Raw genomic sequence first — 15,849 nt, 5'->3', positions numbered from 1 at the left:
TTTCTCTAAATGTTTCTATATTGTTAATCATTTTAAAACATCTAAAGCAGGCAGGGTTAACAGTAGCCTACTCAACACTGATTACTGTCAAAATCCTTCATCACTCATAAGTAACTGTAATGTAATTACACATTTTTCTTAGTAACTGTACAGATTTACATTTATTTTGTAATTTAATAATGTAACAACCCTTCAATTACATATAAATATAGGCTACTTAAGTGCTGCAAGTTGCTCAAAAACACTCTTAAGTTCAATTTGTATTTATAATATATATATATATATATATATATATATATATATATATATATATATATTGAAACTATAACAGATTTCCATTCTAATGCACATTACAAGTGTCCTAAGATATTACATTGTTCATATTTAATAACATAAATGTGTACTTCTTTTCACAAGGGAAGGCACTTTAATTTAGGATATCGCTCTACTCTTCCCATAGCAACAGCAGCGAGATGACGTGGGAAGGTAGCGGTTCAAAATCTTTGCATTTTATTAGGATAGAAATCAAGTGTTGCGAACAGCTATCAAGATCAATGATGCTCCTGAGAGTGAAATAAACAGCAAGACGCCTAAAAAGTTTACATACAACCTACATATCAGCATCACACACACACACTCTCTCTCTCTCTCTCTCTCACACACACACACACACACACACACGCTCTCTCTCTCTCTCTCTCTCTCTCTCACACACACACACACACACACACACGCTCTCTCTCTCTCTCTCTCTCTCTCTCACACACACACACACACACACACACGCTCTCTCTCTCTCTCTCTCTCTCTCTCACACACACACACACACACACACACGCTCTCTCTCTCTCTCTCTCTCTCTCTCACACACACACACACACACACACACGCTCTCTCTCTCTCTCTCTCTCTCTCTCACACACACACACACACACACACACGCTCTCTCTCTCTCTCTCTCTCTCTCTCACACACACACACACACACACACACGCTCTCTCTCTCTCTCTCTCTCTCTCTCACACACACACACACACACACACACGCTCTCTCTCTCTCTCTCTCTCTCTCTCACACACACACACACACACACACACGCTCTCTCTCTCTCTCTCTCTCTCTCTCACACACACACACACACACACACACGCTCTCTCTCTCTCTCTCTCTCTCTCTCACACACACACACACACACACACACGCTCTCTCTCTCTCTCTCTCTCTCTCTCACACACACACACACACACACACACGCTCTCTCTCTCTCTCTCTCTCTCTCTCACACACACACACACACACACACACGCTCTCTCTCTCTCTCTCTCTCTCTCTCACACACACACACACACACACACACGCTCTCTCTCTCTCTCTCTCTCTCTCTCACACACACACACACACACACACACGCTCTCTCTCTCTCTCTCTCTCTCTCTCACACACACACACACACACACACACGCTCTCTCTCTCTCTCTCTCTCTCTCTCACACACACACACACACACACACACGCTCTCTCTCTCTCTCTCTCTCTCTCTCACACACACACACACACACACACACGCTCTCTCTCTCTCTCTCTCTCTCTCTCACACACACACACACACACACACACGCTCTCTCTCTCTCTCTCTCTCTCTCTCACACACACACACACACACACACACGCTCTCTCTCTCTCTCTCTCTCTCTCTCACACACACACACACACACACACACGCTCTCTCTCTCTCTCTCTCTCTCTCTCACACACACACACACACACACACACGCTCTCTCTCTCTCTCTCTCTCTCTCTCACACACACACACACACACACACACGCTCTCTCTCTCTCTCTCTCTCTCTCTCACACACACACACACACACACACACACTCAAGCCATCACACTCGTCACACCCGCTCCTCGGAACCGCTGCTCACCGATTCTCACCGAACCGTAACATCCAAACAGCTCCAGCATGTCTTCGGAAGGATTGGGCGAGACTTTGGTGATTCGCTTCGGGCTGATAAACGCCGACAACAAATACCTGACAGCGGAGACGTTCGGTTTTAAAATCAACGCCTCTGCGAGCTCCATGAAGAAAAAGCAGGTGTGGACCCTGGAGCAGTCCGGTGACCACGGAGACTCCAACGCCGTGTTCATCAAAAGCCACCTGGGTCGCTACCTCGCCACCGACAAGGACGGCAACGTGACGGCGGACAGCGAGCCGCCCGGCCCGGACTGTCGGTTCCTCGTGATCGCCCACGACGACGGCCGGTGGTCCCTGCAGTCCGAGCCCCACTCGCGCTACCTGGGCGGGACCGAGGACCGGATCGCGTGCTTTGCGCAAAGCATCTCGCCTGCGGAGAAATGGAACGTGCACCTAGCCGTCCATCCTCAGGTGAACGTGTACAGCATCGCGCGCAAGCGGTACGCGCACCTGTGTGCCGACAAGAGCGAGCTCGCCGTGGACCGCGACGTGCCGTGGGGCGTGGACTCGCTGCTCACGCTCGTCTACCTGGATCACCGGTATCACCTGCAGACCGCCGACAACCGCTTCCTCACGTGCAGCGGTGCCCTGACGGCCAAACCGGGCACGGGCACCGGGTTCACGCTGGAATTTCGCGCGGGGAAGGTGGCTTTCCGGGACGCCACGGGCAAATACATCGCGCCCACGGGCCCCACCGGGACCATGAAGTCTGGCAAGAGCGCGCGCGTCGGCAAATTTGAGCTGTTTGTCCTCGAGCAAAGTCACGGGCAAGTGGTGCTTACCGCCAGCAACGAGAGAAACATCTCCATGCGCCAGGGTGAGATGTGTGACTGCAGCATGCTGATTAATAAATAACGCTGTTAATAACGGTTATGCACCACATTTGGGCGAAAATAGGGTGAGTTTAAGTGAAATGGGCCACTTTTGGATTTGGTAAATCATTTTGAGTTTAGTAGCCACTAAATGAAAGAAATTAATTTATTTAAAAAAAAAAACCCTTTACCCCAAACTTTTGAGTGGTAGTGTATATTGTGTATATTGCTACAAAAGATATGAATAAATGCTGTTCTAATATTAAGCAGCACAACTGTTTTTAATATTCATAATAAATCAGCATATTAGAATGATTTCTGAAATTCAGTTTTGCCACCACTGAAATAAATTATATTTCAAAATATATTAAAATGGAAAACATTATTTTGAATTCTAATTTGAATATTTCACAATATTACTGTTTTTACTGTATTTTTGATCAAATAAATGCAGCCTTGATGAGCGAAATAGACCTTTAAAAAACATCAAAAGTTTTTCTAATCCCAAATTTATGAAGGGTAATGTTGTTTAAGGGACCAAATAAATTAAGAGCTCCTGAATGTAACAGATGCACATTTCACTTTTGTAGTACAGCTTTATGAAGAAAAACAGTACATGTTCACAATATATTTTGTTTAACTTCACTCACTAGTCTTTTGGCTGAAAACAAACTCTGATTGAATTACTATTTTTTAGGGGTTGATTTATCAGCCAATCAGGATGAGGAGTCTGATCAGGAGGTGTTTCAGATGGAGATGGACAGGGAGACAAAGCGCTGTACCTTCCGATCTTGCAATGGGAAGTATTGGAGTCTCACCCCAAGTGGAGCGATCCAATGCTCTGCCTCCACTAAGTAAGAACAATTAACTGTACTTAACTAAGTTAGGAAAATGTCACATAGACGTAATAGGCACAGGGTAGAAAAGTAGATTAGCCAGTTTGAAAGATATTTGTGGAGTGAACCATATGGCAAGAGGAATGAATAAAGGCAATAGGGAATACAAATATAACAGCTCACCTTGGATAGATGTTTGTTTGCATGGTCATCTGTTTACTCAGGTTGTTCGACAATTATATATCTATAAAGACTGTACATATAGTACACAAAAAGTACACAAGCTCAATTGTGCTCAATAAGACCAGAAATGTACATTACTAAATGTGATTAGTTTTCATGTTGATTCTTAAGAAACTGACTGTTTATCCCAGATCCCCCAGTTGTTTCTTTGACCTTGAGTGGAAAGGGTCCAAAGTCGCACTGAAGGCCAGTAATGGTAAATACGTGGCAGCCAAAAAGAACGGACAGCTGGCGGCTGCTGTGGACTCCGCAGGTTTGTGTCTGAATGGCTAATTACAATTTTTGTCGTGCTTGTGTAAATCAATAGCACCACACCTATCTTTCACATGTACAGTGTGCTGTAGCCGGTGTTGCTTTGTTTAACAGGTGAGCAGGAGGAGTTTGTGTTGAAGCTTATCAACAGGCCATTGATTGTGCTGCGTGGGGAACACGGCTTTATTGGTTGCCGCAAACAAGGAACTGGAACACTTGATTCCAACCGCTCATCCTATGATGTCTTCCAGTTAGAGTACAACAGCAATGCTTACAGCCTCAGAGGTGAGTGATAGTGCTACTACAATTCATGAAGATTTACTAACAGTTTTGATAGGATGTAAATAATTACTTAGGGTCCTACGAAATCTGTTGACACTTTTTTTCCTGTTTTATTTTTCCCAAATTCGGATTTTCCATTTACATTTTTCTGGATTTTATTTTAATGTTTAAATGATAAACAATAAAATAAAATGTAAATTATTTTAATGTTTAAATGTATTCACAAATTCTGTTTTCTCATGTCATTGAAACCTGTATGACTTCTGTGGAGCATAAATGACAAAATTTTGAAGAATATTGGAGCCATTCAGTTTTTACTGAATGGAAAAAGAAAACTTTAAGAAAACTTTATTTTTTCATATATCTTTTCTAAAGATTTTTTTTCTTAAATACATTTTTAGGTCCCTGTTTAATTTTTTATTTTACATTTTTTAAGAATCTGTTTAATTTTTTCCCCTAATTTCTGTTATAATTTTTCTGGATTCCTTTTTTTTGTCTGGAATTTATTTTAATGTTTAAATTACATTTTTTGTAATCAAAAAGCCTATAATATCTGTTTTAAATTTTCCCAAATTCTGGGCCATTAAGATTTTAATCCTAGAAATGTTTTAAATATCTTTTCTAAGATACATAAATAAATTAATATAAATAAATAAATACTTTTTTAGGGCCCTATGAAATCTGTTTAGTTTTTTTATCCTTTTTTTCATTTTCGTGCAATCCAATTTAATGGTTTATTAAAATGTTAATAATCAAAATGCATGTGTAATCACGTAAATGTATAAAACTTTAACAACATAATGATTTATTAACATTTATTCAATAATACAGCCCTAAAAATGTTTTTTTCTCTCTCTCAGAAATTCTGTGTTGTCTGTTACTTTCTATTTCTCTCATTTCTCTGGTCAGACTCAGTGGGGAAGTACTGGACGGTGGAGGCAGATGGCTCTGTGATCAGCAGCAGTGACACACCTGTCTATTTCCTCTTTGAGTTCTGTGATTATAATAAAGTGGCCATTAAGACAAAGGAGGGCAAGTATCTTAAGGGAGACCATGCTGGGGTGCTCAAAGCCAGCGGTCAGGGGATTGCTGATGCAACATTGTGGGAATACTGAGAAACATTCAGCAGTCTACACACACAAACAAACATGTGTGTTCTCTAAACCTATACTTAAACATAACACATTCTCTACAGCATAAGCACATGATAACATACAGTCCATATCACACAACATACAAAAATATCTCAACATAATCTAATGGATCAAGGCACAAAAACACATTTGAATGTATAAGTATAAGCAAATGCACAAATTAGCTTAAACTTTAAAACTCATTAAATTAAATAGTTCAGACAAAATTATGAATTCTGGCATGATTTACTCATCCTCATATTATTGAAACCTGTACGACGTTTTTTCTGTGCCGCATAAAAGACAATATTTTGAAGAACACTGGGGTGCAAACCCCCAAAAAAGCATTGGACCCTTTTGATTCTCATTTTATGAACAAAAATACAATTGAAGTCAAAGGGAGCCAAAACTGTTTGGTTATCAGCGCTCTACAAAATATCTTCTTTTGTGTTCATCAGAAGAAAGAAATGGATACAGGTTTGGAACAACGTAAGGGAGAATAAATGATGACAGAATTTTCATTTTTGGCTGAACTGTCCCTTTAAGAGAAGCACAAGTTGATGGTGTACTGATAAAATATTTGTAAAAACTGGATAATTGTCACACAAACTGTTGATGTTCTTTGCTCAAACTCAAGATAGCAGTAACACTTTACAATAAGCTTTCATTTGTTAACATATAGTTAACATGAACTACAACACTTCTACAGTATTTATTAATCTTAGTTAGTTAATTTTAACATTTACTAATGCATTTTTAAAATCATAATATGTATGTATTAACATTAGTTAATGCACTGTGAACTAACAAACGAACAGTAACTGTAATAACTTTTTAATGACTAACATTAACATTGATTAATAAATGTTAAATAAACATTATTTCATGTTATTTAATACATCAACTAATGTTAATAAATGTGACCTTATGTAAAGTGTTACCAAGATAACTGTTTAATGGAATGAAATCTTGCAAAAATATGTTAACCAATTTAATGCACATCATGTAGGCTCATTCAAGTCACTGTCATTGCCTCTCAAATGCTTTCATGGCCTTATTTCGCTCCTTATACCTGTTTCAAGGAAATTTAGAATCTAAATGTGCTATTACATAATGGTCAATAATTTGCTTATGCAAAATGGGCATACAGCCGTGTCTCATAAGCCGAGCCTTCGGCCATAGGGTTTGTTTCTGCTCCCAAAAACATTTTTAGAGTGAACTGGCTTCTGTAATGAGGCCAGGTTTTAAATAGCTACACTGGAGAAAGATGCTTGTTCACATCAGAGAGATTCAGATTTCCTTACACGCACATACACAGGCACACAAAGTCATTTGTTTGTCAAATTGTTACTTGTGGGGTTTGTGGCTATTTTGGGTAACATGACTTGTATTCAGCATTATTCTGACTTCTGGAACAACAGTGTGTTTTAGCTTATTGATGATAACATGTTGATTTGCACTTTTTCGGCTAAAGCTTTTTCATGTGAATGTGTTGAAAGAAAAAGACAAAGTGTTTGTGCCTTCCTTAGTGGGATAATATCTCCTAAGGTGTGAAAATGCAGTTTTTTGAAATTCATTTTTGAAATTCTCATTATGTGCCATTTGCAACTGGACATGACAATGAAATAAACAGAAAATGTCATAAAGTAAAAAGTGTGCTTTCAGTTTTTCTAAGAGAAGCAGGTTCATCTCACGTAGTAGCCTAAGTTAACCGATGATAAAAAAATTTTTAACTAGAATTTGACATTTTCTAAGTAAATGTGAGTAGATTTTGTTTCTTCTTGCTGGCTCTTTGTCTCTCTTCTCTATTCCTTAAAGCTACAGTCCGTCACTTTTTTGAGTTCAAAATTTACAAAATGTATGTAATAAGCGAGTACACCATGAATCCATTTTCCAAACTATAAATTATGGATTTATAATAAGTGTTTATACTCGGACTATTTAGACTGGTTCGGGTAGGTACCGCTGCGGAGTAGCCTGGTACCTGCGTGATTCGCCATAGACATAAACAGAGAGAAGTAGCTCCGGCTACAATGTTCTTCCGCAAGACGCACGCACTTCTGTTTATTAACCGCTAGAGCGCCCAAAGTTACTTTAGCAGCTTTAACTATTTTCCTCTTAATTCTCTCCACCTCGACCTTGAACGCTTTCCAAGATTTTTTGCGCTGACAGTGTGGCTCTGAATGAAACCCAAGAAGACTGCACTACACACACACACACAACACACATAAGGATTTACTAATATCTAACAGATGTGACTATTCTATGTGGCAATAACAAAGAAATGTCTGCAGCTGCTTTCTGTGGGTTTTAGAGACTACAGCAACAACTGGAGAACAAATTCTATGATGGAGAGATTTCACTTCAAATTGTGTTGTAGATAAACAAAGAGAGATGAGCTGAGAATTTATTTTTCGCAATATGAAAATATCCAGAAAACAAATGCCTTGCATGGTTTATGATTTTATTAATGTGATAAACAAATATAGATCAAAATATATGAAAAATGAATTTGAAAGTATGAACTTTTTGGTTAAATAAAGTAAAATCTATGACCTTGTATTTTTGAAGTACGTGCCTTCCATGTGCACAGAATTGAGAACTTAAATTACATTTAATATATTTGCATTTACATGTCACAAAGGTTATATGTCAGTAACTATAAAGTTGGGTTAATAGTCCAATTGCACAAAGTTGAAACATTTAGTCACTTTACCTTTCGTTTATCATTTTATCTAATCATTTTACTAAATCTAGCAGAAAAGCATTTAAATAGTTGATAATAAATTTTAGATGCAGATATGTCGCACTCAACATGGGTTTTTTACAGAGCATTTCATATTTCCAAAAATGTATCAGTGTCAAACCCAGAAAGCCTAGATTAAAAATGTGAATGAAATGTGAATTAAACATACAGAAATGGACATGGTGTAACAAAATAAGAATTTTATGAAATTACATAATGTGTGTACGAGTGAATCTGTTATGAAGAACATGCACATTATTTCCAGCGGTTGATCCTGCGCAACTGTATGTATGCAAACGTCATGCACACCAGTATAATGCCCAGAAGAGCCACCTGGTTCTGCCAGAAGCCCCACACACTGTAGTCGATCCCCTGAGACTGCAGATACATCTCTCCTGTTAGTCTGACCATGAGAAAGAAATCAAATACTGGCAAGTCAAAAACGTAATTGATGAATGGCTCAAAGAATATATTTTGTGTGAGGGGTGGAAATCTTTTGTAGCACGTCTGTACTAATCAATTTAATGCATGTCTTCTGAATAAAAGTATTGAAGAAAAAATCGAATCTAACTGACCCCAAGCTTTTGAACGGTAGTGTGTGTGTCTGTCATGATGCAAGAGGTCGAGTTATAAAATGTGTGACCTTAACTGAACTGTGATTACACTTTATCTACAGTTTGAGTAACTTACGTCGCATTGCCACTGTAGAAGACCTGCCCTTTCATTTCATTTATAGTCACAGCCTACAAAAGAACAAAACACAATAATCAGCACTTTTTAAACAATCTGATAAAGATGTATTAAAAAAACCATATGATGCACTCTTTGAATTTAACAACATTTTTTGCATTGCATTCTTGTCCTCCTCCTTACATCTAGTCCATATTTGAAGATGCTGGCCCACTTGAGCCAGGACAGCCAGTTGAGCATGGAGTTGAGATTCACCAGGAACCCTCCAAACACCTGCAACAAAGACACCGAAAGAAAGAGCGAATAAGAAAGAGAGAATGGTACAAGAAAGGAACTAGAACATACTGGTGATATTAGTGCGTATGTTTGAATTCTGACCATCATGAAGACAAAAGGCAAGGCAATGAGGACGTTGGCCATGGCGAATGTGCTCACGCTGGCACTGACAAGGAAGGCCAAGCTGACTCCTGCCAGACTGACCATGGACATGGTCAATGCAAAACACAGGAAGGTCGGGAATGATGGATTCAACCCTGTTCACAAATATATACAGTATGTACACTTACTGTGCATATTCATTTTATTTAGTATAGAATACATGCTACTGATAGTTTTAAATGATGTGCCACATGTTTAGCATACTAATAATGTATTATGTGTGCTGCTAACCCATCATATAGTAAGAAATGCTGGAGAAGATGAAAATCGGCACAATGCGATTTGGTAACAGATCCACAAACACCTTGGACAGGAAATACACAGATGTACGGTAATATCCCCCAGAGTTCTCGTGCCTAAAACACACGCATATAAACAGACTTACTTGGTTTTGTAAAAGAAAAATGAATGAAAGGGAGTTTATTTTCATACATACAGCATCTGGACACATAATGTTGTTACTGTTAACCAAAACTAAAGCTAAAACTACGAAAAATCCTTTTTTGTTAGTTGAAATAAATCTGAAATCAACAAACTTTGCAACAAACTGAAGTAAAATAAGTTTAAGTACTAAAACTACTGATACTGAAATAAAAAATAAATTAAAGCTAAATATTAAAAATCAATACAAATAAGCACATAACAAAGTTAATAAAAACTCAAATTAAAATAAAAAATATATATATTTTTAAATATAAAAATAAAAGCTAAAAGCAAAAAATATTTATAAATACTATAATATTACATAAATAATATTAAAATAACACTTAGAGATAAACACACTTAAAAGCATAACTGTATGAACTGTAAAACTGCTTTTAAACCATCTGTATTGAATGAAGTGCTATAAAAACAAGCGTGACTTGTCTTGACATACCGTAATTGCTAATATTATACTCACACAAAGATTGCTCTTTCATTAATGAAGAGTTCAACTGCTGATAGGTTGCCAAACACCATGTTGATGATGAGAAAGAAGAATGCTCCAATCCTGCACACACACACACACACACACACACACACACACACACATACTTGTTTTTGCTACATTGTGAGGAGTCTTGACTAGGAGGTTACATGTGGGGACAGCAATTTCTAAATACACACACACACACACACACACACACAAATTGTAATGAAGAATGGATGGATTGATGGATGGATGCATGGATCTGTCAGTACCTGTTCTGCAAGGCTTCAGGAAGAGTTAAAGGCATCTGGTAGTAGATGAGTCCAATCAGCAGAGCACAGAGAATGTTCATTGCCATCTGAGCATATGAGGTCTGAGGATTCCTGACAACGTTCAGCATTGTCCTCCAGCATACCACCTTTAACTGCATACAAACACACATGCATGATTTCATGTAAGTACACACATATACATACACACAAAAAAACGAAGACAAGGTTTATGGCTCACTGCTCATTTCACCCATAGCTGACCTGATAACAGATATGAGCTAAAGTTGAACAGCAGGTCAATATTGTACTGGTTAATCATTTACTGAACACACATGCAAAAATATTTTTTTCTTATGAAACAAACCTGGTAGAAAAATGATGTGGCATAGGATGCTGCCTTGCTCTTGGCTTCAGATGAGGGATCTGATGGTTCAGTGATACATTTCAACTCCTCTTTGACAGCATCACAGTAGTGAGACTCCCTGTAAATATCAGCCAATGACTTCTCTAAGGAACAGAGAGAAACTTTTGAACCATGTGACTGAACAATACCACGAAACATTTACTACTTTATGTAAGTCGATGCCTTAGTTTAATTTCTATGTGTTCATATTTGCATGTCTGTGAATGTGTATCACCTGTTGGCATTGAAGAAAGGGCCTCCCCATTTGTTATGTCCAGAAAGAAATCTGCAGGGTTGTTGAAAGCCTCACATGTGTAACCTTATCAACAGAGGAGAAAATAATAATGAATATGAATAATTAATTTAATAATGTCTAAAAACAAGACAGATAATTAAATATTCTTTTTCTATTATATAGCAAGAAAATGTAGTGAAGATACTAGCCACTGACTGAATATTTTATGTAATACTGTAGTATTTTATGTTTGCAGAAGCAAAAAGGCTACTCATGTGTTGTTTTGATTTTATTTAACTCTGGCAACCCCGGCGCCTTTTTTTTATAATGCATTATGTGAACTAAATGTTAAATGTTGTTTAGTGTAGCAAATAATAGAAAATTGTTTCTTTGTTGTTGAACAAAAATTAAAATAATATAAATAAATAAATACTATATATGCTGTATTACTATATTTATACCACAGTGTTTATATGGTATTTCAAAGAATACCATCTTTCTAGTGTCCAAAAACAGTGATGTTTTTGTAAGTTGGATGAGATCACTCAGATATAAAGTTTTCCTTTCATTCATATTCATATCACCAGCATATCAAATATATGTATATATTTTACCCAGACTCTGGAAATAGTCCATGGCTTTGCCGGCAGCGCCAGCATAAACGGTTTCTCCCTTATGGAGCAGTGTCAGGTGATCAAAGAGCCTGAAGATTGAGTAACGTGGCTGGTGGATAGAGAAAATGATAGTTCTACCACCCCGTGACAACCTGAATGACCAGAAGAGAGAAAGAGGACAGTTGAAGCGATAAGACAAACTGACATGAACTTAAAGGAATACTCCACCCCAAAATGAAAATGTTGTCATTAATCACTTACCCCCATGTCGTTCCAAACCCGTTAAATCTTCGTTCGTCTTCGGAACACAATTTAAGATATTTTGGATGAAAACCGGGAGGCTTGTGACTGTCCAATTGACTGCCAAGTAAATTACTCTGTCAAGGTCCAGAAAAGTATGAAAGACATGTCGTCAGAATAGTCCGTCTGCCATCACTGGTTCAACCGTAACGTTATGAAGCGATGAGAATACTTTTTGTGTGCGAAGAAAACAAAAATAATGACTTTATTGTTGACAGTGTCTGTCAACAATAAAGTTGTTATTTTTGTTTTCTTTGCATACAAAAAGTATTCTCGTCGCTTCATAGCGTTACGGTTGAACCACTGATGGCAGACGGACTATTCTGACGACATGTCTTTCATACTTTTCTGGACCTTGACATTGTAATTTACTTGGCAGTCAATGGGACAGTCACAAGCCTCCCGGTTTTCATCCAAAATATTTTAAATTGTGTTCCGAAGACGAACAAAGCTTTAATGGGTTTGGAACGACATGGGGGTAAGTGATTAATGACAACATTTTCATTTTGGGGGTGGAGTATCCCTTTAAAGATTTCAAGTGGTTACCAAACAAGCAGGTCATGTAGGCACTATATGAGGTACTTAATAAGCTGGGCGATGGAGGGTTATTAAAATAAGTTTGTACCTGTGTAAGAGAGCAATGATGCTGTTAGCTGTATTGGAGTCAAGGCCTGTGGTCGGTTCATCCAGGAACAGAAGAGTAGGAGATGTAATGAGCTCCATACCAATGCTACAGCGCTTTCTTTCTCCTCCTGATACACCTCTTATAAACTCTGTACCAATCTTGAAGAAAGATATATCTATTTAACACATTTCGATTAGTGCTGTCAATCAATAACAAAAAGTTTTTTTTGCATAACATTCAAATTTGTAATCATAAATACAGTTTTACATTGAATCTCCAAATTAATGTAAAAACTATATACAGAAGACAGTATATTTTACATTTTTGTTTAAAAGCATCTATATATAAGTACTATGTATAATGGCATGGAATTATGTACCAATGTCTGAGGATACAATGCGTAAATATAGCCATTCAACATTACAGTAAAACTTTATTATTTCTGTTTCTATCAATATAACTATAAGTTTATTTTGCACATTAATTTTCATAATAAATAAGAAAATTACTAGTCAAAACTTTTGGTAATATTTTGATATTTTTTATGTATTAAACAGAAAATATTAATCACAGAAATTAACATGTTACTGTATTTTTGACAGCCTTTATTTAAATGACATGTACCGTATTTCATTTTTAGGTCAAAAGATTTTTGAATTATTAATACCATGAATACCTTGTCATAAAAATACCTTTATAAAAGATATTTGTAACCTTGTGACTAATTTTTCTGAACAGACATTTTTCAATTATAAATAATTTTAATAATTGATCATTTTAAAACAAAAATGTATTACTTCACTACTCCTTATTCATTTTAAAACAATTAAAACTAAATTAAAAACAAGACTATACCAAATTAATAACTTTTTTCCTTTTCTCCTGCAATCTCGGTACAGTTACATTTTTGAGTATATGCCCCACAAAAATTATCAAAATGAATGAGTGGTTTATTCAAGACAATGTTTATATAAATAGTTTTTTTTAAACTGCATTAAAAGAGCCGGACCTAAAAAGCATCAGTAGCATTTGGGACTAACCTTGGTGTCTGCGCAGTCCTCTAATCCCAGCTCCTGAATGATGCTCTTCACTTTTTTATCCTTATCAGCAGTGGAATACTGTTTCCTAGGCAACCGCAGATTTCCAGAGAATAAAAGATTCTCCCGCACAGTCAGAGTGCCCATCAGGATATCATCCTACAGAAGGACACAGACAGACAGACACAGATCAAAGAAAATGTCAAGAATTAAACCAACTAAATGAATGTGTTTGATTTTGAGCTAAGCAAAAGGCTCTTGAACAGGAGACAAAAATAACTCTATTCCACAATAATCTTCCCTGCATTAACACTTACATGTGCATCACAACAGAGAAGAATATTCCTTTATCCTCACGACAGACATACTACTGATTGTAAAATTCTGCATTCTCACCTGTACGACATAGGCAGACATGAGACGGAGGTCAGAGGTCACGACCTTGTTGTCAACCAGAACTTGACCTGAACGCAAACCGTGAGGATCCTTCCTTCCAGCGATCACATCTAACAGCCTTCACACAACAAAAGTAAAGGTTAGAAATTGAGTGTAGTTGCCAGCTCTTCATCAGTTGTAACCTTTCAGTCTGTTGATTCTGTGAGCGTCTTACGATGTTTTGCCGCTTCCTGTTGCTCCCATGATTGCATTCAGGCCGGTTTTCATGATTCCACTAAAACGGGAAATAGCAAAACAGTCAAAACAGCAAAACAGTGCACTGTAAAAATGTTTATCAAATAACCTAAAAATGTGCTCTATGTGGCAACATCTAAATTAAATCAATTGTATTTTTAATATGCCTGAACCGTTAAGAAAGAAAGAAAGAAAGAAAGAAAGAAAGATACTAACATACACAAAAACTATGGAGAATTACAATTTCAGTTCTTCTTTTTTATTTTAATCTCTAAACATCTAAACTCTGAACAAATATTTTAGCATTAGGTCACAAAACATTTCTTTTCCAGATATAAAAAACACTAAAACACATAGAAGGACAGTGATATACACACGCATATAAAATGGATCTGGGTTGCTTATCTTAAAGATAAGTGTTATCTGTATCAAAATGACGTGAACTCAAATTTGACTGCATATAGCAGTGTGTTTATGTGCTGTAGAAACAGTTAGAGCAGATTCTTCATAAGAACTGACTTCAGTTCTTATGAAGAATCTGCTCTAACTGTTTCTACAGCACATAAACACACACTCGGAGACACTAACCTGACATTTTTTAGGATTTCTCGCTCAGGACCTCTCTTGCGGCACGGTCCACGGCTTTCTCTAATGCAATATTGAATATTCTGGTATGTCAGAGTTGGGCCCGGCACCTTTACACACACCTTTGTGCCATCGCTTTCCCCGGCAGGCAACATTTTTAACTCACTCACATCCATGGAGCCAGAGAGACTGAAGCAGAGAAGAGGAGAGAAAAAGTGACAAGCTTCCAGGTGGAATGAACATTTAAGAGTCTATTGATGCTCCACCCTTTCAGGACCTTATACTCCAGACGTGAATTACCCATATAACCAGAGGTCACTGCGCGCCTCCTGTCAAAGTCCTCACACGCCCCAGTTCTACGTAACACTTGCTGCTATGCAACTCCTGCACTTATGAAACAACATATAACATAGTTCAAAATATGTTAAATGTTTATACGTAATAGGAAAAATGTCACTAATTTTAATGTTAATGGTTTTCTAGCAACATAACATTTTGACTATCTACATGTTTAAAACTTTTTGTGAAATGCAATCAAAACCTCCTTAAATATCCTTTTTTCAACGTCAGTATACAATTCAGTATAGCTCATTGATGAGTTTAATTGAACTAAGACTACTATATCATATTTAAATTTCTAAATTATCCACAATCTACTACATGCCTTCTGTCATGTGATTGATAGTTTGTGGCACACATGTCTATTTGTTGTGAAATATTTACTTATTTGTTAACAATAAACATTAACTGGACTGAAACAACTTGATTATCAATAATTTTTTTATTTATATATAAATAAAATATAATATTTATTTCCCTTTTAACATTTA

At 37.1% G+C, this 15,849-nt stretch overlaps 2 protein-coding genes across 2 annotated transcripts; one reads left to right on the top strand and one right to left on the bottom strand.

Annotated features, from left to right (window-relative positions):
• Window positions 1-1,870: 1,870 nt before the first annotated feature.
• Window positions 1,871-5,935, top strand: LOC107564588 (fascin-like). Its single transcript, XM_016249706.1, has 5 exons — window positions 1,871-2,793; window positions 3,486-3,642; window positions 3,999-4,120; window positions 4,234-4,404; window positions 5,311-5,935. Exons 1-5 carry the CDS (start codon window positions 1,965-1,967, stop codon window positions 5,514-5,516), a joined length of 1,485 nt encoding a protein of 494 aa, XP_016105192.1. The 5' UTR covers window positions 1,871-1,964; the 3' UTR covers window positions 5,517-5,935.
• Window positions 5,936-8,535: 2,600 nt separating this feature from the next.
• Window positions 8,536-15,499, bottom strand: abcg2b (ATP-binding cassette, sub-family G (WHITE), member 2b). The gene is made up of 15 exons (XM_016249741.1): window positions 15,023-15,499; window positions 14,415-14,474; window positions 14,201-14,318; window positions 13,808-13,963; window positions 12,768-12,925; window positions 11,843-11,994; window positions 11,229-11,312; window positions 10,955-11,097; window positions 10,591-10,742; window positions 10,310-10,399; window positions 9,640-9,764; window positions 9,349-9,503; window positions 9,154-9,243; window positions 8,971-9,023; window positions 8,536-8,683 (listed from the first exon to the last, which is right to left on the bottom strand). Exons 1-15 carry the CDS (start codon window positions 15,193-15,195, stop codon window positions 8,536-8,538), a joined length of 1,857 nt encoding a protein of 618 aa, XP_016105227.1. The 5' UTR covers window positions 15,196-15,499.
• Window positions 15,500-15,849: the final 350 nt, after the last annotated feature.

Source organism: Sinocyclocheilus grahami, unplaced genomic scaffold (genome assembly GCF_001515645.1).
Source record: "Sinocyclocheilus grahami isolate Dianchi unplaced genomic scaffold, SAMN03320097.WGS_v1.1 scaffold25.1, whole genome shotgun sequence".
Classification (NCBI taxonomy): Eukaryota; Metazoa; Chordata; class Actinopteri; order Cypriniformes; family Cyprinidae; genus Sinocyclocheilus; species Sinocyclocheilus grahami.
Note: the sequence above shows the minus strand (reverse complement) of the source record. Positions and strands in the feature narration are given on the sequence as shown.